Source organism: Triticum aestivum, chromosome 3D, assembly GCF_018294505.1.
Source record: "Triticum aestivum cultivar Chinese Spring chromosome 3D, IWGSC CS RefSeq v2.1, whole genome shotgun sequence".
NCBI lineage: Eukaryota > Viridiplantae > Streptophyta > Magnoliopsida > Poales > Poaceae > Triticum > Triticum aestivum.
This window is the reverse complement of record NC_057802.1, coordinates 551,135,386-551,159,004: the sequence shown is the minus strand read 5'-3', so window position 1 is coordinate 551,159,004 and position 23,619 is coordinate 551,135,386. Positions and strand designations below refer to the sequence as shown.

The 23,619-nt window shown below is 44.2% G+C and overlaps 1 protein-coding gene across 1 annotated transcript; it reads left to right on the top strand.

The window, feature by feature from the left end:
- The first annotated feature begins 6,514 nt into the window (after window positions 1-6,514).
- LOC123075342 (L-type lectin-domain containing receptor kinase IX.1-like) lies at window positions 6,515-8,757 on the top strand. The gene is made up of 3 exons (XM_044497973.1): window positions 6,515-7,311; window positions 7,561-7,956; window positions 8,069-8,757. Exons 1-3 carry the CDS (start codon window positions 6,515-6,517, stop codon window positions 8,703-8,705), a joined length of 1,830 nt encoding a protein of 609 aa, XP_044353908.1. The 3' UTR covers window positions 8,706-8,757.
- Window positions 8,758-23,619: the final 14,862 nt, after the last annotated feature.

The following is a 23,619-nucleotide window of genomic DNA, read 5'->3' as shown; positions in this document are numbered from 1 at the left end:
AAGGAGATCGAAAATGGCAGCAAGATGAGCTAGAACTCGTGCTTGAGCTGGTTGGTGATTTTTTGGGAGGAAGAAGGAGTGTGTGGTGGCTGGAATAAGTGGAGGGGAGCCACCATGGGCCCACGAGGCAGGGGGCGCGCCCAAGGGGGGTGGGCGCGCCCTGGACCCTCGTGGACAGGTGCTTGCTCCCCCTGCTGTGTTCTCAGTGCCAGATATTCTCAAATATTCCAGAAAAAAAAATCATATTTCAATTTTGGGGCATTTGGAGAACTTTTATTTTCGGGGTATTTTTTATTGCACGGATAATTCAGAAAACTGACAGAAAATACTATTTTTGCTTTATTTAATCTAAATAACAGAAAGTAAAAGGAGGGTACAGAAGGTTGTGCTTTCTAACTTCATCCATCTCATGCTCATCAAAAGGAATCCACTAACAAGGTTGATCAAGTCTTGTTAACAAACTCATTTCGAATAACATGGAACCGGAGAAATTTCGAATAACACTAGGTTACCTCAACGGGGATATGCACATCCCCAAAAGAATATCATATTTCTTCTTGACAGTAGGAAGAGGAAATTCAAAACCTCCAAAAATAATTGATGGAATTTTTCCAATAGAGTTTATACTATGAACTTGAGGTTGTTTCCTCGGAAAGTGTACCGTATGTTCATTACCATTAACATGAAAAGTGACATTGCCTTTGTTGCAATCAATAACAGCCCTGTAGTATTCAAAAAGGGTCTTCCAAGAATAATAGACATACAATCGTCCTCAGGAATATCAAGAATAACAAAGTCCGTTAAAATAGTAACGTTTGCAACCACAACAGGCACATCCTCATAAATACCGACAGGTATAGCAGTTGATTTATCGGCCATTTGCAAAGATATTTCAGTAGGTGTCAACTTATTCAAATCAAGTCTACGATATAAAGAGAGAGGCATAACACTAACACCGGCTCCAAGATCACATAAAGCAGTTCTAACATTGTTTCTTTTAATGGAGCATGGTATAGTTGGTACCCCTGGATCTCCAAGTTTCTTTGGTATTCCATCCTTAAAAGTATAATTAGCAAGCATGGTGGAAATTTCAGCTTCCGGTATCTTTCTTTTATTTGTAACAATTTCTTTCATACACTTAGCATAAGGATTCATTTTAAGCATATCAGTCAAACGCATACGCAAAAAGATAGGTCTAATCATTTCAGCAAAGCGCTCAAAATCCTCATCATCCTTTTTATTGGATGGTTTAGGAGGAAACGACATGGGTTTCTGAACCCATGGTTCCCTTTCCTTACCGTGCTTCCTAGCAACAAAGTCTCTCTTATCATAACATTGATTCTTTGCTTGTGGGTTATCAAGATCAATAGCAGGTTCAATTTCTACATCATTGTCATTACTAGGTTGAGCATCAACATGAACATCATCATTAACATTATCACTAGGTTCATGTTCATTACCAGATTGTGTTTCAGCATCATAAATAGAAGTATCATTGGGATTCTCAGGTGTGTCAACAACAGGTTCACTAGAAGCATGCAAAGTCCTATCATTTTTCTTTTTCTTTCTCTTTGAAGGACTAGGTGCATCTACTTTAGTTCTCTGAGAATCTTGCTCAATTCTCTTAGGATGACCCTCAGGATACAAAGGTTCCTGAGTCACTTAACCTCCTCTAGTTGCAACTCTAACAACAAAGTCAATTTTCTTATTATTTAATTCATTGAGCAAATCATTTTGAGCTTTAAGTACTTGTTCTACTTGAGTGGTAACCATAGTACCATAATCAGCCAATTGTTCAATCATATAAGCATTGCCTTTCAATTGTCTACCAAAATAAGCATTAAAATCTTCTTGCTTAACCATAAAATTATCAAACTCATATAAGCATTGGCTAGCAAACTTAGTAGGCGGGATTTCAGCTTTATCATATCTATAGAGAGAATTTACCTTTACTACCTGTGTCCGGTTATCAAGACCATGTATTTCTTTAACAGGTGGCAAACTAAGACCATGTATTTCTTCAATAGGAGGTAAATTCTTAACATCTTCAGCTTTAATACCTTTTTCTTTTTTTTGAACCTTTTAATACCTTTTTCTTCCATAGATTTCTTTGCCTCTTGCATATCTTCAGGACTGAGAAATAGAATACCCCTCTTCTTTGGAGTTGGCTTAGGAGTTGGTTCAGGAAGTGTCCAATTATTTTCATTAGTCAACATATTATTCAATAGAAATTCAGCTTGATCGACAGTTCTTTCCCTGAAAACACAACCAGCACAACTATCCAGGTGGTCTCTGGAAGCATCGATTAGTCCATTATAAAAGATATCAAGTATTTTATTTTTCTTGAGAGGATGATCAGGCAAAGCATTAAGTAATTGGAGAAGCCTCCCCCAAGCTTGTGGGAGACTCTCTTTTTCAATTTGCACAAAATTATATATTTCCCTTAAAGCAGCTTGTTTCTTATAAGCGGGGAAGTATTTAGCAGAGAAGTAATAAATCATATCCTGGGGACTACGCACACAACCAGGATCAAGAGAATTAAACCATATCTTAGCATCACCCTTTAATGAGAACGAAAATAATTTAAGGATATAGTAGTAGGGAGTTTTCTCATCATTAGTGAACAGGGTGGATATATCATTTAATTTAGTAAGATGTGCCACAACAGTTTCAGATTCATAGCCATAGAAAGGATCAGATTCAACCAAAGTAGTTATCTCAGTATCAACAGAGAAATCATAATCCTTATCAGTAACAAAGATAGGTGAAGTAGCAAAAGCAGGGTCATATTTCATTCTAGCATTCAGAGTTTTTTCTTTAAGCTTAGCTAATAATTTCTTAAGATCACTTCTATCATTGCAAGCAAGAAAATCTCTAGCAGTTTCTTCATCCATAACATAACCCTCAGGCACAACCGGCAATTCATATCTAGGGGGAGAATCTTCATCATCACTTTCATCAATATTATCAGTTTCAATAATTTCATTCTCTCTAGCCCTAGCAAGTTGTTCATCAAGAAATTCACCTAGTGGCACAGTAGTATCAAGCATAGAAGTAGTTTCATCATAAGTATCATGCATAGCAGAAGTGGCATCATCAATAACATGCGACATATCAGAATTAATAGCAGAAGCAGGTTTAGGTGTCGCAAGCTTGCTCAAAACAGAAGGTGAATCAAGTGCAGAGCTAGATGGCAGTTCCTTACCTCCCCTCGTAGTTGAGGGATAAATTTTGGTTTTCTCGTCTTTCAAGTTCCTCATAGTGATCAGCAGATATAAATCCCAAGTGACTCAAAGAATAGAACTATGCTTCCCCGGCAACGCCGCCAGAAAATAGTCTTGATAACCCACAAGTATAGGGGATCGCAACAGTTTTCGAGGGTAGAGTATTCAACCCAAATTTATTGATTCGACACAAGGGGAGCCAAAGAATATTCTCAAGTATTAGCAGTTGAGTTGTCAATTCAACCACACCTGGATAACTTAATATCTGCAGCAAAGTATTTAGTAGCAAAGTAGTATGGAAGTAGCGGTAACGGTAGCAAAAGTAACAGTAGCAGTTTTGTAGTGATTGTAACAGTGGCAACGGAAAAGTAACTAAGCGAAGAACAATATGTGAAAAGCTCGTAGGCATTGGATCGGTGATGGAGAATTATGCCGGATGCGATTATTCATGCAACAGTTATAACATAGCGTGACACAGAACTAGCTCCAATTCATCAATGTAATGTAGGCATGTATTCCGAATATAGTCATACGTGCTTAGGAAAAGAACTTGCATGCCATCTTTTGTCCTACCCTCCCGTGGCAGCGGGGTCGTATTGGAAACTAAGGGATATTAAGGCCTTCTTTTAATAGAGTACCGGACCAAAGCATTAACACTTAGTGAATACATGAACTCCTCAAACTACGGTCATCACCGGTAATGGTCCCGATTATTGTCACTTCGGGGTTAACGGATCATAACACATAATAGGTGACTATAGACTTGCAAGATAGGATCAAGAACTCACATATATTCATGAAAACATAATAGGTTCAGATCTGAAATCATGGCACTCGGGCCCTAGTGACAAGCATTAAGCATAGCAAAGTCATAGCAACATCAATCTTAGAACATAGTGGATACTAGTGATCAAACCCGAACAAAACTAACTCGATTACATGATAAATCTCATCCAACCCATCACCGTCCAGCAAGCCTACGATGGAATTACTCACGCACGGCGGTGAGAATCATGAAATTGGTGATGGAGGAAGGTTGATGATGACGATGGCGGCGGATTCCCCTCTCCGGAGCCCCGAACGAACTCCACATCAGCCCTCCCGAGAGAGATTAGGGCTTGGCGGCGGCTCCGTATCGTAAAACGCGATGAATCCTTCTTTCTGATTTTTTTCTCCCCGAACGTGAATATATAGAGTTGGAGTTGAGGTCGGTGGAGCACCAGGGGGCCCACGAGGCAGAGGAGCGCGCCTGCGGCGCGCCCCCCACCCTCGTGGACAGGGTGTGGGCCCCCTGGCCTTGATTCTCTCGCCAGTATTTTTTATTATTTCCAAAAATAAGATCCGTGAAGTTTCAGGTCATTCCGAGAACTTTTATTTCTGCACAAAAATAACACCATGGCAATTCTGCTGAAAACAGCGTCAGTCCGGGTTAGTTCCATTCAAACCATGCAAGTTAGAGTCCAAAATAAGGGCAAAAGTATTTGGAAAAATAGATACGATGGAGATGTATCACCGGGGAAGCGTTCGATCATCGCTGGAGAGGGAAGGGAAGGGGAGAACAGGGGAGATATGCAGAGATCGGCGGCGCAGACGGGAGAGAGCAGAGCTCGGCGACAGCTAGTTTGGGCTCGGGCTGGTGTGGCCAGCGGCGAGGGGGAGCTACGGGTTTTATAGCCCGCGCCGTGTGTACGCGTGGCGGGAGGGGAGGCGTCGCCGCGCCGTCCGTGAGGAATCAATGGCAAGGCTGACAGGCGGCAGCCTTGCCATTGATTCCCCGCGGGAAACCGAGGCGTTCTGGGGGAAGACGAGGCGTCGTGTCGCTGACGCGGCTGGCCCGCGGTGCTTTCGCGCCAAAACCGCTCGTCCCGGCACCCCCGGGCGCCCCCCAGCGTGCCGGGTTCGGCCTGGGTCCGCCGGCGTCAGTTTCGGCCCAAACCGACGAAAAACTAGTTTCTGGGGACGCGATTGAGCCGATTTTTGGGCGCCGGCGCGGAAAAATCGGCTGGGGAGGGCCTGTTGGGGGCGCGGCTGGAGATGCTCTTACACTGGCCCCCATGGCGCTACCCGACCTAGCCCGCTATCTGGCTTGTGGGCCTCCTCCAGAAGGATGCCTCCTAATTTGTACCACAGGACATGTACTTTATGTGGGCTCCAAGCTATGTAAACCAACTTGGTCTCTTATAACCCCAGCCCCGTCCATCTATACAACGGAAGGTTGGGGCCTCCCAAATCAGCATGATCGGCATGATCCATGGCATTCTAGAGATCCGACCTACACCTCTCATATACGAGACGCAATAGTACAATCAGAAATGGAGTATGGTATTACATCACCTCGAGGGTTTGAACCTAAGTAAATCCCTAGTCTCATGTGCATCCAATCTAATCCTCTATGTGTTCTTTTTTTTTTTTTTGCGGGTGAATCCTCTATGTGTTCAACCCCATGATTAGAATCCGCTGGTATGCAAGTTGGCGGACTGGTGGAATTTCCTCCAACAACAACCTTCTTCTGCAGCGAGAATCCCATGTCAGTATGTATCCCAAATTGCTACGTGCTACCTCTGTTTCGAAATAATTGAAGTTTTGTGTTTGTTCCGAGTCAAACTTGTTTACGTTTGACCGTCCATAAAAAATATATTAACATCTACTCCCTCCGTTCCTAAATATAGGTCTTTCTAGAGATTTCAATAAGTGACTACATGCGGAGCAAAATGAGTGAATCTATACTTTAAAATATGTCTATATACATACGTATGTGGTAGTTCATTTGAAATCTCTACAAAGACTTATATTTTGGAACGGAGGGAGTAGAACATTAAATTAGTCTCACTAGATTCTTTATGAAATATAATATGTGTATTTGGGTTGTAGATCTTTGCATATTTTCTTATTGAGTTGGTCAAACTTAAGCCACTTTGACTTTGCATAACATAGAACTTCAGTTACTATTTTGGAATGGAGCGAGCACTGGATTACATGTCATGGCTTACACTGGCTCTGACCTCATGGACAGCAAGAGGGCACTTAAAATTTCTCGTCATGGATTATAGTTGCAAAGCAACAACCAGAGCGAGAGGCTGCAGCATTGCTGCATCCGTCACCGGAATAGCTGCACGCAACATCCTCACAAAAAGAATGCTAACCGCGCATTGGAGTGTCCTCCTACGGCTTGTTTGTTCTATGTTTGATCTAAAACTTTGGAGGTTTGCTGATTTTATAGTATGTTTTGGCAGTGTTGTAGTTCACACGGTCTCAGAGTATAAATAAATTGACTTTCATCTGCGAGAGCCATGGCCCCTTGGCGCCTCCACCCTGAACTGCTCCTGGCAGTGGCCGCTCTTTTTGCTGCGTCTGCTGCTGCTGACTACACCCCTCGTGATACAGCGTCCGTCTGCTCACCGAAGAGGAACTACACCGACGGCAGCCAGTACGAGATCAACCTCGACCAACTCCTCCACGGCCTCCATGACGGCGCGGTCGGGAATGGCGGCTTCTTCGAGACCAGTCGCGGCATTTACCCCGACAAGGTATACGGCCAAGCCATGTGCTACGCCGACTGTGAGTGGACAAAGTGCCAGCTCTGCTTGCAGGTGGCACCGTCCTACGTGATGATCAAAGGCTGTCCCTACAGTCGGCAGGCCGCCATCATGTACGACTGTTGCTACCAGCGCTACTCAGACAGGAAATTCTCCGGCCACGCCGACTTGTTCGGCAATGGGTTCGACTACATAGACGGTAGGAGCTATGCGGATGCCATGAACGAGACGAGGTGGAAGCTGGTAACCCAGCTCATGGCCGAGGCCGCCGGGTCGGCACTGCGGTTCGCCACCGGTAGCCAGACATACGTGGACTCGCATGGCGATTCCCAGGTGATGTACGGCCTGGTGCAGTGCTCCAGAGACTTGTCGGCGACCGACTGCACCGACTGCCTTAATAACATCGCACAAGCGAGCATGATCCGGAACGCCACCATTGCTAACTACAGAAGGTACGGCTGCTACATCACCTACACACCCAATGCTATCGACATCCGGTCATCTGCAGGTCAACCTCCAAATCTTTTGCTGAATCTCAATTTTCAGCCGTGGTAACGGTACTGCTTCTTTGTTTTATATATAAAACGGGGCGAAAGCCTTTTTCGATAACGGTACTGCTGAATCTAAATTTTTCTTTTTGCACGTTGATTACGAGCAGACCTGCCTCAGCGCCGCCCAAAACGACGGCTCGTCTGGACGGTGTGCGCCGCCGTCACGGGTTCCGTCGTATTGTTGATCTGCATTAGCATCTCAGTGCGGCTCTTTTTGCGCCACCTAGAGAGGACGCCCTCTCCCTGCAGGGTGTATCAAGAAGACGACGAGGCCATGGAGAACGAGTTCATGAAAGGGACTGGACCTAGGCAATTCCGCTACCGTGAGTTGGCAGCTGCGACCGACAACTTCTCGGAGGACAAGAAGTTTGGGGAAGGCGGGTTTGGCTCGGTGTACAGAGGGTTCTTGAAGGACTTGAGACTTGAGGTGGCTATCAAGAGAGTGTCCAAGGGCTCCAAGCAGGGGAGGAAGGAGTACGCCTCTGAGGTGAGGGTCATAAGCCGGCTTCGGCACCGTAACCTGGTGCAGATCGTTGGCTGGTGCCACGCCAGAGAGCAGCTCCTCCTGGTCTATGAGCTGATGCCCAACAGCAGCCTCGACGTTCACCTTCACCGTGCAGACAATGTGTTGTGGTGGCCAGTCAGGTCAGATGACTTTAATTTAGCTGCCGCTTTTTTTTTTGGATTCGGCCTGATCACTAGCCACATAATTAGTTAGTCTGACGATTGCTTCATATATATCCATTGGTTACTTCAGGCATAAGATCCTGCTGGGGATCGGCTCCGCGCTTCTCTACCTACATGAGGAATGGGAGCAGTGCGTTCTGCACAGGGACATCAAGACGAGCAACGTGATGTTGGACGCGTCATTCAACGCTAAGCTTGGCGACTTCGGGCTCGCCAGGCTTGTCGACCACGATAGAGGGTCGCACACGACGGAGCTCGCCGGCACGCTGGGGTACATGGACCCAGAGTGCACCATCACCGGGAGATCCAGCACCGAGTCGGACGTCTACAGTTTCGGCGTCGTGCTGCTCGAGATCGCGTGTGGACGGAGGCCCACCGCGGCTCGGCCGGACGGCACACTGATCCACCTGGCGCAGCGGGTATCAGAGTTGTATGGCCAAGGGAGGATCCTCGACGCAGCCGACGCACGGCTGGATGGGAACTTCGACCCGCAGGAGATGGAGCGCGTGCTAGCCGTCGGCCTCTGGTGCGCGTGCCACAACCGGGACCTAAGGCCGTCCATAAGGCAGGCCATCAACGTGCTACGGTTGGAGGTGCCGCTTCCCGACAGGATTCCGCCGGTTGGCCATGCGGCCGGCCCTCTTCCCATGCCAGACTCTGATACGGGTCACAGCTCTAGCACCAGCACTGCTCAACAGCCAATATAATGGCAGTGTGGTGTGTGGGCTCGATTGCAACGGCACGCTAGTTCTAGCCTGGACGGGATGCAATCAAAGTTTATTTTTCTTTACAAACGAATGCAAAAGAGTTGCCTAATCCAATTTATTTTTTGGAAAGGCCATCATGGCTAGCTTTATTAACTTAGTCAATTATTACATCGTTCACAAGGTGGCTGATTAAGAAATCCGGGGGTTCATCAGACCAACTTCTATCGTACTTAGTACAAAAACTGAATTTTGCTAGCTCATGAGCGACACAATTTGCATCACGAAAAATATGCTTAAAGATGACCTTTCCTACTAATGTAGCCGAGTCTATGCACTCCGCAAAAATCGCTGCTGCCGCATCCCACCATTTCTTTTGGCCTTGCCAATGATTCACCATGTTCAGAGAATCGGACTCCGCTTCAACTCTGTTAAACCCCATCGCATTCACCATGTTTAAGCCATCTCGCATTGCCATAGCTTCCATGGTCACCACATCTGCTGCATACTGTATGAATTTACATTGTGCCGCCAGAAATCGGCCTCTATCATCCCGAATAACAGCAGCAGTCACACCTGAGCCTTCCTCTGCATGAAATGATGCATCGACATTGAGTTTGATATATCTCGGGTCTGGCTTCGTCCATTTATGTGTAATGTTCCCCGTCTTGCGACTAACTGAATTGATATGATTCCCAACTAGTCCAAGAACTGAACTAGTCCATCGAGAAGATGGTGGACAAGAGTCATGGTGAGTTGCTTAATCCATTGATTAAGAAGAAGAGATTAATTAATGATCCAAACGACCAAATCATGCATGGCCATATTAAAGATTAACCGGAACAATTAATTAATGATCCAAACGAACAAATCATGCATGGCCATATTAAAGTATTGGATAGCTCATGCAAAAAAAAAGTATTGGATGGCTACAGTGCTTCTGACCTACGGCACTCTGCTAATCTGATGGGCTGCCCGTTTTTTAAGTAAGAGCAATGTCATCTATACCTATACCTATACCTATATATGACTATTCGTCATCCTGGGTGAGGAATAGTTATTCTTCACCCCCCTCTATTTTACCATCAATACACCGTAATTTTATGTTCCGTAAGTTTTGTCATATTTCCGACGTAAAAAGAGACCGTAAGAAAATATATAATCGTCGTAAAAAATATTTTATGTTATGTAAAATTACAAACGTAAAAACATAGTGTAAAATATACATAAAATACAAATTTTCTTGTCTTATGACCTATATTTTTATTTTCTTAAACCAAATTTTACATAGTGAATGAATAGGAATGTAACTATTTGAATTTCAAACGTAATTTAATTATAAAGTGATTGTAATATATATAAAGCAAGGTGCGTTTCCTTAAATTTTTCATCCGAGGTGGTACTAATTTTTTGTGCGTCCATGTGCTAGAAAAAGAAATATGGTTTGTCCCGAATTTCGTACATCGGCCGCCCAATATAGCCCAGTAAAGCCAGCCCACTTATTTCCCTGCCCACGCAACTTAAGGAAATCCTATTTCCCGCGCTAGCCAATAGATAGTGCGAGGTTCACACAGTTAGCCCAGGACTGGGCCGGCCCGTTTCCATTATTTCTTTGTTCAATTTCAATTTAACATATTGTTCCTTTCTCTTTTTGTTACTCTTTATTTTTTCCTTTTTCATTCCTAATATTATTTTTGTTTCTTTTTACTTTTTATCATTTAAGTTTTTATAGAATCTTTATAATTAAAAAAAATCAAATTTTTCATGAATGTTCAGAATCCCGAAATTTTATTCCCGTTTAAAAAATGTTCGGATATTGAAAAAAATGGTGCTTCCTAAATTTGCTAAAAGCTGAATTTTCTTTCTTTTCAACAAAATTGTTCAAGATTTTCAAAAAAAAAAAATTCAAAAGTGTTCCAAATTCGAAAAAATGTTCTTATTGTAGTGAAATGTTCACAAATTAAATATAAAAGTAATTTAAATAGCCCCATATTGCTCTTTACGTACGGTCGTACCAATTTATAAACGTGTGTGAAACTACATGTAGTAATAAGATCTATGAAGTGTGGACCTATTATGCCTGACGAAGGATGGATGAATTGGCATGTGAGCTAGATGGAAAAGGACACTGTAAATTTTAGTTCAAACGTAATGTTCCCATTTTTTTCGAAAAAATTGTATTTTCCAAAATTGTTCAAGGTTCTTAAAAAATTGCATTTGAAAAAATGCTCCAAATTTCAAAAATATTATTATTTAGAGGAATGTTCACAAATTTAAATAATGTTTGTGTTTAAAATTTGCAGATTTTGTAAAATTGTTTAGAATGGTAAACATGTTCCCTTTTTTGGAAATTGTTCACAAATTCAAAAAATGCTCGTGTTCTTATAAAAGGTTCATGTTTTCAAAAAATGTTTGTAAATTTTTGAATATGTTCCCATTTCGAATTTTGTTTCTATATTTCTGAAAATGTATGAAACTTGCAAAAACCAAATCGCAGTTTTGAAAATTGTTTGCGATTTCAAAAATGGTTCATGTTTTCGAGAATATTTGGCAATTCATAATAATTCTTATTTTTTGAAAATTTGAATAAAACAAAGGTAATCATAGATTGTTTCGTATGTGACGCTGCGGTATGTTCTTAAATATTTACGTTGGCCATTGGTTAGCAGGACATGTTTATTCGAGTGAACGGCAACACTGTGTCGGGTGTTTGAGATTGTGAGTACAATCCTTCAACTCATCTTTCTTTCTGGATTTTTACTCACACCTTGCAAACACATGTCAATTCGGTGTCTAAGAATTTCACACCCCACGAAATTTAGCCAGTCCAACTACCTAGGAAATAAGTAAAATAAAATATGTTCAATAGTCCCATATAGCTCATTTATGTACAGTCGTAACGACTTATATACCTGTGCGAAACTACATGTAGTAAACTGAATGAAGGATGGATGAATTAATTTTGGATGAAGGATGGATGAATTAAGTCGAATGAAGGATGGATGGATTAGTACCCGAGCTTTCTAAAAAGGGAATTATATCCAGTACGTGAGCTAGATGGATGGATTGCTAGCTGAACTATCTACAAAAGGGCCCTAAATTTCTCAAGGATTCCTACTTGAGGCAAAGAGAAGAGAAGACCCGACTACCTGAGCTAGATGCATGAAAAATAAAAGACCCGACGACCTCCCACATTATGCAACTTCAACCTTAAATCCCCTCGACTAAGAAATGCAAAAATAGTGGAGTACAATTAACTCCGGTTGTACATACCAGTGGCTTGTACATGGAAAAGAGAAGACCCGCCTCATTTCCATATTATTGAACTCCATGCTTTAAAATCCTCTCGAATGAATGAAACAATAGATTAACTAATTCACGGACGTTCTCCAGCATGCGATGAGCTAATAAAACCATTAAATGCACTTGATCAATGAATGAAAAAAATAGCGTATTGACTACTTCACACGCGGCGAAACCCAGAACCAAAATTTTCCTTCTTGACGTGCACACATGGTTTTTCTTGCACATATAATTCTCACTCCATTAAGTGCATCTATCTATAAATAAAAGTATTTTCGTTGGTGAACGGATGAAAAAATTGGAGTAACACACCTTTCTTTATTAGTATGAGTATAGATATAGATATAGATATACGAGGTGGTACTAAATTTTTGTAGTCCATCTGCTAGAAAAAAAAGAGTTTTGTCCAAAATTTCGTACGTGGGCCGCATGGGCTAAGGCTCGGAGAAGCCACCCATTTTTATTCTGCCCACGCAGCTGGGAAACCTAATTTACCGGCACAGGCGGCATATAGTTGGAGCTTCACAATGGTCGCCCAAAGATGGGCTCACCGTTTTCATTTTTACTGTGTTCTTTTTTAACTTTTCTTTTTTTCCTTTTTTCCTTCCAATTTAATTTATTTCCCCATTTTATTCAGAATTTTGTTTTTTGTACAAATTTTCGTTAAATCTTCAGAATTTTAAAATTAGTTCCATTTTCATAAATATTTGGAACTTTAATTTTAATTCTCGTTCCATGTTTGTTAGTAATTCTTTAAAAAGATACAAAATTGTTCGTGAATTTTTGAATAAATTGTGTTTTAGAAAATAATAGATATTCAAAAAATATTCCTTTTATGGAAATGTTCACAAATTTGATACAATGTTCGTTATTGAAAACACATTTTTGAAAATGTTTTCGAATGTTAAAAGCAAGTTTCCATTTTTTAAATTCACAAAACAATGTTCGTTTCCCCGCCTTAAAATGGTTCCTGTTTTCAGAAAATGTTTGTGAATTTTGAAAAAATCTTCCTACTTCAAATTTTGTTTGCATTTTTTCCAGAAATTAATGATCTAAAAAAATGCTCGCATTTTTTAATTAAAAAACAGGAGGTCACCACAACCTCGACAAGGAGGTAGACCTAAAGGAAAAAAGGCACGAGCTGGGTAGTTGCCGCCACTTCGACCAACCCCACCACTATAAAGATCTCGCAACAGGGGGTAATCACCCAAAAAAGAAAGAAAAAGTAACAGGAGGTAAGGTGGCGTGTTGGTCACCACGGTTTGTATTATGTTAGAGGTCTTGAGTTCGAAGCTTGTTGGTGCTTCTATTTTTGAACTTTAATAGAAGAGAAAAAGGTGTAAGTGGGTCGGCCCACGTAGGAGGGGTTCTACTCGCACAACGTATACGTACCCGCAGGCTACCCATCATACACATACGAAAAGTAGATACGACTTGCGGAAGGTCTAAATTACCATTTATAACTTTTGTAAGGGGGGTGTACCGAAGCGGCGCTCACATTGTATTCGTAACTGCAATGAAGGTGGTACAAAAAGAGATATAGGTAGAGTGGCGCCAAACAAATACAATAGGAAAAATTGAGCCACTATCCAACATTAGGATTTCTCGAAGACACATGAGGAAGCCAACACTTATTAATAGTAACCCGGTAGGAAGCGCCTTGGTGCATGGTGACTGTCTAAGGCAATGATCCAGCGTCTGCTATTTCTCAGGGAAGCATTAGTCCCGTACAAAGAATCAAAATCCATTACAAAATTAAATATGGTTTAGTAGAAAACATCAAATTTAGTACAAAGAGCATATGGTCCCGTACAATGCTGATGAATATTTCACTCACAGAAAAGGTGACATACATATATACTTTTTTTACAAAGGGATATTGCCTAACCCATACTAAAATAGCTATGTGCATGATTTGGGAAATCAGCAAGAGAAGGCAAGTACAGCAATGATATGAACCGTGCACATCCAGTATCCATCTGTAAACATATGCAAAAGGATTAACCAGTAAACACCAACAAAATGGTATCTCTTTCAGGAGCAGCAGGGCAAATGGGATACAAGAAAGCCAGATCACGAGATATTAGTCCTACATCATAAAAGCATTACATTAGATAATTGTGATGAATATCTCAAAACTTTGCTGAGCAAATGGAAATAATAAGCTCTTTGATACAATGATAGGTAAACCTCTACTGGGTGCCTAACTGAATAGTTAATGTTTACCCTTGTTTAAGATAATATGCTTAAGATAAACCCACAAGCCCCCTTCAGTGAAGACATTCAAAAATATTAACTTGTGACCACAACAACTAATTCAGCATGAAGAGATTAGATTTCAGAAACATATATTATAAAAAAGCACCATAAACAATTGCAATTTGATAAGCAAAGCCTGGAATACCAAAAAATCCTACTTTGAAAATAATTTTCTAAACATCTATTGCATTTAATTTTCCCTTTGTTAATCAATGACAATAAAGAGTCCACATACACAATGGAAGGAAGTGCTCAAGAATTATTTTTCACTTAATTCAAGTATAGTTTGCATTACTGACAATAAATAGGAAGGCATGCATTAAAATCAATGTAACTGAAGTGAATCACAAAGATATCACTCATGCTTGAGCAATAAGGCCTGAGCAAAAGAAAAACAAAAAACAATAATCTATGCAATGGAAACCAGGAGGACCAAGTAACAAATGAACCAACTGAACACATGTAGCTGATTTTTACTATAGATAGGTAGCTATCTTGTTATCGACGACATTCATATTCAGAAGCTCTTTGGCTATTATCAACAACTAGAAGACCCGCTGCGCCAATGGCGCAAAGGGCAAGAGCAAGCCAAGTATTGAAAGAGTACACATAAAAATATTTAGAGACAGATTGAAACATATGGAAATAAAAAATTGCTGCTGGCAATGTCATGATTTTCTCTAACCAGTGTAAACATATATAAATAGTCTTTTGAAAATATTAGTAGAGGGGCAGTTGATTACATATGTAGAACGAGTGATCACAAATTTCTTTTGACCACAAAGACAGTAATGAGGTCTAAAGTGTACATGCAGTATCATACACGAATGGAAATCCAAAGGCTATACATATCTTGCTCAGAGCAACGCCAAAAGGGCAAAGATACTGGATCGATTGATAGGAAACAAAAGATGGCTGCTGTTGGTTAGGACATATAGACTGAAGGTCACCAGAAACTATCTTGTGTAGTCTTCAGGCGGTGCTCTGACTTCATGCCAATATTGAGTAACCTCTGGCTGTCTTCAGGCGTTGATCCTTTTGTGAGGCTTTTATTTATTATGCGGCAAAGTCCCCTTTTACTGGCGTGTGCTCTCCAGATCATTGCACTGCTTACATACTCTAATAGTCTTTTTTTTCTTTTAGCTCATGTTCCAGAGATTTCTTTTGTTAAACCGACAACAACTTTTCATAGTTGAAGTCTTGCAGCACTTTGTTGTAAGAGGCTTCCATGTATTAAGACTTCGTTTGCTAGCCGATCTTCAGCCTCTTCCAAGTTTTCCGTAGACATAGATGGATATCTATTTCTTTGCAAGTCCATAGTATGCCAAGAAGCTGTGAAAAAATTGCAATTGTTCAAAGAATATAATAGATTGCAGAAATAAAAGACTCTATAAGAGAGTTAGCAGGAGAGATAGTAGGGACAAGTAGAGCAACAATTAACTTTGAGAGGAGATGGGTGGGCTCTTGCGTCGTGCCCCTACGCCTACGACGTGCCTCCTGTATCCATTCCTCATTCCTTTCAGAACGACAAATAAAAGTATCCTTAGATTGCAGTCTTTAATTTATTATCCTTTAGTAGATGCGCATTTGATTTTAAAGGAAGAAAGTAAATATACAAAAATTCTAAACAACATGAAATAATGACAAAAGAATTCAGAAAAATCATAAGACAACTCCTGGAGAATACATTGCTCATCTTATCTCAATTAAAATAGAAGAGTTCTCAATCGGATAATCAGGAATGGGCAGCTTGCAAAGGAAACCAAATTCCAAAGAAGGTGGAAAGCTAATTTAAGAACTACATGAAACTTGCTTTACACAAACCCAAATCTGGAGCGAAATGACCCCCAGTATGTCTACATGAAAAAGCATACACTTGGACAATCAGCTGACTAAACCTCCAACACTTGCAGCCTTGGTCTACTTCATCTGGACTATCCCTGAGCTCACAAGCTTCTGGATCTTTTACCTCACGCCGGGGTTCTTGAGGTGCTCCTGGGCAACCCTTGGATTCTCCTGGAAAACAGTAAACACCTGCAGACACCATCTCAGCGTATCAACTTGGACCGTTCACCAAGCTCTGGCTCAAGAAAGACGTTCTGGATTTCAGGATCCTGCATAGCTTTGTTCTGCCCGTATGAGCGAGCAAAAACATGTTAATTCTTTTAGATCACTCCTAAGGGATCAGGCAATCCATGGACAAGAAGGTCCACGCCACAGTAGCTGGAAGGAGGATCTTAGTTACCTGTCTCGCTTTCAACTCCTCCAGGGTAAGTTCGCCTCTGTTGAACTTGTTGATCTGCTGAATGCATTTGAAAAAGGAGAGCAACAGTTGGGAGCTGCTTACTGGAATGGCTGAATATCTTTGCGCATTACTTATCTCTTTACTCCGTCAAGCAACTCCTGGTTACTTGGATCATGCTTTAGGCCTTCCTAATAAGTTTCCATGGCTTTGTCGCATTCTTTCATGACAAACTGGATTGCACCTTCCATGTGTATCACTTGGAGAATGTGGGATCTATTAGATGTGTATAGTTCCTTTCTGTACATCCCCATTGTATAAGGAGCTTTTCTGCACTTTACCACATATGTATATGTTCTGGCTTTTGGCCCTCAGTAAAGCTAGTTGCTCATTATCCAACATGATATCAGATGCTACGTTAGCCTCGTTCTCCCACACGCTGCAACTCCGTGCTCCCTCTTCCTAGCCTACCTCATCTCCGGCCGCTCCCGCTCGATTCCGACCATTTTTCCGGCGCCACCTGCTGCTGTCTAGGCTGCCGCGGTTGCCTCTGCCTCGTCCGGCCCTGTCTTCCCTGGCTGGCGCTCCTCTGCCAGCGGGAAGGCCGCGCCGCTCCCGTTCCCAGCTTGGGAGGCCCCCTGTCTCCCTTCCTTGCCCGGGCCGTCGCTGCTCCGACTTCGTCTGGCTGTCGCAGCCACGTCTCCGCCCGGCCGTCATCTCCCTCGTCTGCCTGGTCGTCGCCCCTGCGTGGTCGGGCCTCTACTCGATCCCGCTCGAGCCGCCTGAGCCCTCTGCCTCGATCGGGCGTCTCGAGTAGCGCCCGGCCCCAGCTCCTTTTCCTGCCTCGATCGAGCCTCTGCTCGATCCAGATCGGGCCGCCTGAGTCCCCTGCCTCGATTTTGCTTGATCTAGATCAGGCAGTCTGAGCCCATTGACCAAAAAAAAGAGGTCCTCATGTCTTCTTCGGGCTATGTCGTAGTTCCTCGGTGCTCGGTGATCGTCGATGGCACCAACTATGCCGAGTTTGCGGGCTTTATGCGTATCCATATGCGCGGTCTTCTTCTGTGGGGTGTTCTCTCTGGTGAAGTCCCTTGTCCGCCTTGCCCGGTTGCCCCTGTGGCTCCTACCCCGCCAGCACCGCCGGTTCTTGCTGCTGATGCTTCTCAGGCCGATCGAGATGCAGCCAAGGCTCTCGATGATGCTGCAGTTGATGCTTATGATCAGCAGATGTCAGCTTATTCGGATGCCCTTTCTGCCTACCGTGATGATTTGTCTGCTTACATTCAATGGTGCAATGATGATGCTCATGCTACTATTGGTCTTACTGCGAGTGTTCTCCCTCAGTTTGCCTCGGAGTTCATGGGACTTGGCACAGTTGCAGCGATGTGGTCTTATCTCTGTCAGCGCTATCAGCCCTCTGGTGATGCTCTCTACCTATCTATGGTGCGTCAGGAGCACGCACTCCAGCAAGGTGATTCCTCTGTTGATGAGTTCTATTCACAGTGCTCTGCCATCTGGCGTCAGCTTGACTCTCTTCGGACAGTCGTTTGTGGCACTTGCCATTGCTGTCAGACTACACGGTCAGATTTGGATTTTCAGTGGGTTCATGAGTTCTTATCTCGTCTCCGCTCTGAGTTCGAGCCTCGACGTGCTCACCTGCTTGCTCGTGGTCGTGTTCCTATCTCGGAGGTGCTTGCTGAGCTTCGTGCTGAGGAGACCCGCCTTCGCTCTGCTGGGTTACTTGTGGTTCCATCAGTTTTGGCCGCCCGAGCTCATGTGTCATCTGCTCGCCTCACTGCTCCACTGCTCCTGCCTACTCCTTCAGGGGGTGAGTCGCCCTCCTTATGCTGAGAAGGGTACGTCGCGCCGTGATACCTTCTGTGGTTACTGCTCCTGGTCAGGTCACCCAGAGTCTGATTGTTGCCAGAAGAAGCGAGACCAGAGGCGCTCCTCTTCTAGTGGGACTCCAGTGTCTTCCTCGACCCCGTCACTCACTGACCAGGACATTGTACGCCTCAAGCGTCTACTTGCTTCCTCCGGCTCCTCGTCGACTGGTTCCGCTGCTGTTGTGACTGCATTCACCTCTCCATCACCGCAAGCATCTACACAGTCAGGTACATCTTCGTGGGTTCTGGATTCTGGAACCTCTTTTCATATGTCTTCTGATTCTTCTGTGTTGTCTTCTCTCCAACCTCTTGATTCGCCTGTTAATGTTCTTACTGCCGATGGCACACCTCTTCCTGTTGCCAGTCGGGGTATTCTTTCCACTCCATCCTTTTCTGTTCCTAGTGTTTCACATGTTCCTCGCCTTACCATGAATCTTTTTTCCGCTGCCCAACTTACTGATTCTGGTTGTCGTGTCATTCTTGATACCGACCCTTGCTCCATTCAGGACCGTCGCACCAAGGCTTTGGTTGGTGCTGGCCCCCGGCGCCGTGAGTCAGAGGGCCTTTGGGAGGTTGACTGGCTTTGTGTTCCTTCCGCTACCACCACTTCTGCCAGCTCTCATGCTCTTGCTGCTTCTTCGTCTGCGTCCTTCCAGCAGTGGCATCATCGTCTTGGTCACATCTGTGGCTCTCACCTGTCATCACTAGTGCGTCAGGGCCTCTTAGGGTCTGTATCCGGAGATGTTTCTTTACATTGTAATGGTTGTAGACTTGGCAAACAGACCCAGTTACCTTATCCTACTAGTGAGTCGGTATCTCAGCGTCCTTTTGACTTAGTTCATTCTGATGTCTGGGGTCCCGCTCCCTTTGATTCGAAAGGTGGTCATCGCTACTATGTTTTGTTTATTGATGATTTCTATCGCTACACTTGGCTCTACTTCATGAAATCTCGCAGCGAGGTTCTCTCTATATACATATGTTTTGCTGCCATGGTTCACACCCAGTTTTCCACGCCTATTCATATTTTTCGTGCTGACTCCGCTGGAGAATATATCTCCCAGCTGTTGCGTGGTTTTCTCACGGAACAGGGCACTCTTGCCCAGTTCTCTTGTCCTGGTGCTCATGCTCAGAATGGCGTTGCCGAACGCAAGCATCGTCATCTGCTTGAGACGGCTCGTGTGCTGATGATTGCCGCTTCCCTTCCACCCCACTTTTGGGCTGAGGCTGTTTCTGCATCCACCTATCTCATCAACATTCAGCCCTCGACTGCTCTGCAGGGTGGTATTCCTATGGAGTGTCTCACTGGTCATTCTCTTGACTACTCATCTCTCCGTATGTTTGGATGTGTGTTCTATGTCCTTCTTGCCCCGCGAGAACGTACCAAACTGACTGCTCAGTCAGTTGAGTGTGTTTTCCTTGGCTACAGCGATGAGCACAAGGGCTATCGTTGTTGGGATCCTGTTGGGCGTCGCTTGCGCATCTCGCGTGATGTGACTTTTGACGAGTCTCGTTCTTACTACCCACTGCCTTCTTCCTTGAGCTTCTCTGTGGATGATATTTCTTTTCTTCTCCTTCCCGATACACCATGCTATGTGTCACCTGTTTCACCTCTTCCTCCGGCACCTCTCATTCACTCTCATTCACCACCGACACCCTCTTCCCCATCCCCCTCCTCCACCTCTCCACCATCATCTCCAGTCCGTCGCCCTCTCTCACCTTTTCCTCTCCACAATACTCGCCGCCCTCGTACTGAGGATGCTTCCCCTGATACCCCGTCCCCCTCTGGTGCACCTCCACTCATGCCTCCCCCGGTTCACAACCTCCGTGCTCGGCCTCGCCTCCGCCTGATCGCTATTCTCCTGATCGGTATGGTCTCTCCGTTCTTGCTGAGCCCACTTCCTATCGGACTGCCATGACTCAGCCTGAATGGCAGCTTGCGATGGCCGAAGAGCTTGCTGCCCTTGAGCGCTCTGGCACATGGGATCTGGTTTCCCTCCCTTCCGGTGTTCGTCCCATCACTTGCAAGTGGGTCTACAAGATTAAGACTCGCTCCGATGGTTCTCTTGAGCGTTACAAAGATCGTCTTGTGGCTCGTGATTTTCAACAGGAGCAGGGCCGCGATTATGATGAGACATTCGCTCCTGTGGCCCACATGACCACTGTCCGCACTCTCCTTGTTGTGGCTTCCGTTCGTCATTGGTCCATCTCTCAACTTGACGTTCAGAATGCCTTTCTCAATGGCGAGTTGCGTGAGGAGGTTTATATGCAGCCACCACCGGGGTACTATGCTCTGATGGTATGGTCTGTAGGCTTCGCCGTTCCCTCTATGGCCTTAAACAGGCCCCTCGTGCCTGGTTCGAGCGCTTTGCCTCTATGGTGACTGCCACTGGTTTCTTGCCCAGTGATCATGTGAAAGAACATGCGGTGCCCCATGTTTGGTTTTGGTAATTGATGACAATCTGTATGGACTAATGGTTGCCTTGAGTTATATTTGAAGGATTTGTCCATAGGCATTTCTTGAAGTCCATGTGTTGGTTTCAAGGAGTTTATGTGGTGACCAATGTGTTATTAAGGAATTATCCAAAGATTGGTCATGTGAGAGTTGAGCTTATTGCAAGCATGTCTTGGAGAAGAAGATTGTGTGATCATTCATGTATATCTTCAAGACATCATCCAAATGAAGAGAGTTGAAAAGATTCAAGGTTGATCAAGACTAAGTCAAGAGTGAATCAAGTTGATCAACACACAAAGCGCACAAGATGTACCGAGAGGGATCAAGCGATCCCATGGTGTGGTAAGCATTGTCAATTACGCTTTGTGTACTAACCCATGATCTTCGTGAGAGTTCTTTGTGGGGTTAGGTTGCGGTGTGCAAGTTCAAGTGAAGCATCATGAAGAGATCAAATGCTTGAAGCTTGCCGTCCATTGTGGCGACAATGGACTTGTGAAGATGTTGCGGTGTGCAAGTTCAAGTGAAGCATCATGAAGAGATCAAATGCTTGAAGCTTGCCGTCCATTGTGGTGACAATGGACTTGTGAAGATGTGCGGAAGAGTGGCTCACCCATAGTGGAGTATGGGGGAGCAATCAACTAGTCTTCATCGAGCCAACACATCCAAGAAAGGTGGTCCAACTTGAGGGAGTCAAGATCGTCATCATCTAGCTCAAGTGGACCATGTGCAAGGCAAAGGTTTGCTCTTGATAGGTTTTCTATTTTACCGGTCTCATGATGGTAGTTGGGAGACCGGGTTATAGGATCGATTGCCGTACTATCAAGGGGGGCTCTCGATGAGTAGCTTGATCGTATCGTTCATAGAGAGCTCAAACCATTGCATCCTTGCATCATCTTTATTGGTTCTTGTTTGGTTTTTCTCTTTGTGAGTTTTGGAGCTTATGGTCATCTTGATGACAAGCTCGAGTTCATCGAAAACGGAGTTCACTCGCATCTTCTATGATGTTTTCGATGTTGGAGGTTATGCCGGTTCTTCTCGGTTGGAGGTTTCACTCCTCCACAAGATCATCTACGAGGTTGTCGAAAGACTCCTCCAGAGCCTTGAGATACTCCACAACCATCTCGATGGCTTCATCTCGTTCTCCCCAATGGCAGGCGAACGCATAGTGGCTGGTGTAAGGCACATGGCATGGGAGGTAGCGGTAGCGACGAGTCTTCATCGTAGGAAGGATGTCCCGAAGGCGAGCTATCGCCTCACGGGCAGCCATCTGCATGGCATGCCTCTCCGTAGGCATGGCCCTTCCCACAAAACGGAAGTGGCGAGCTGCGGAACGTCCTCCCTTGAATTGCACCACAGCTTGGTGCATAGACACGTCGTCGCTGAGCTTGTGCTGATAGAGTGTGAACTCCGGGCGAGCTGCTGGCCCGATCGCGAGCTTGGTGATGGAGACGAGGAGCTTGACAAACCCCTCGGGCACGTTGGTGAACACTCGATTCTCACAGCTGCTGCCAGCCATCTACAAAAGTAGGCAAAAATTCTGAGTAGTCATGTCATAAATTTATGATGACCAACAGAAAATAGCTACAATTGCAAAATGCTGAAAAAGCACAAAAACGCTAATAACCGATTAGCGATCGCACCTAGTGGCTTCCTACAGTCAGCCTGGCTCTGATACCAAGCTTGTCACGACCGGTTTTTCAATAAAATAATTATTGAGAGACCAATCCCTTTTATGGACCAGCGAGGAAGAATTCCTTCTCACTGGTAGACAATATCTTGGTCACAGAAGAAAAATACCAGGAGTACTGAATATAATACAAAGTTGAGCGGAGACTGCCCAACAATTTATTACATGCACGCCGATAAAACAAGACGGCGGATAGGGTGGCAAACTACTAACTCACGATAATAACGGTGGTGGAAATATCACCGCGAAGCGAGTGATATGATTCCAGAAGACTACAGCTCTTCGAGCATCGGAGTGAGGCTCGAGGAGACTTATTGCGGGCGGCGGAAGCGTATACAATACAAGTGACCAATATCCGGGATCGCGCAGGACTGACTGGGACTCCTCTAGGCGTCGGACGCGCTATCAAACTCTTCATCCAAGAGATCGCCTTCGTCAACATCTGGCCAAATCAACAAGCCAGGTGAGTACTATGAAAGTACTCGCAAGATAGTTCGGACATAAGATATAACAAACGTAAACATGAAGCATAAGAACAAGTTAACCAGTGCGATCAGACATAGAGATAATAAATACTGGGTGCCAAGCGAGGGTCTGAATGACTCCTCGAGCGGAAAATGCAGAATAGTAATACTGGTGCCAAACGAGGGTCTGAATGACTCCTCGAGAGGAAACTGCGGAATAATAATACTGGTGCCAAACGAGTGTCTGAAAGACTCCTCGAGCGGAAAATGCAGAATAGTAATACTGGTGCCAAACGAGTGTCTGAATAACTCCTCGAGAGGAAACTGCGGAATAATAATACTGGTGCCAAACGAGTGTCTGAAAGACTCCTCGAGCGGAAAATGCAGAATAGTAATACTGGTGCCAAACGAGTGTCTGAAAGACTCCTCGAGCGGAAAATGCGGAATAATAATACTGGTACCAAACGAGTGTCTGAAAGACTCCTCGAGCGGAAAATGCGGAATAATAATGCCACAGTCGGGCGTCGGGGCGACACCACATAAAGGGCTTATAACAGAAAACAAAGGCAGTGCATGCCACAGTCGGACGTCTGAGCGACATCACATAAAGGGCTTATATTACGG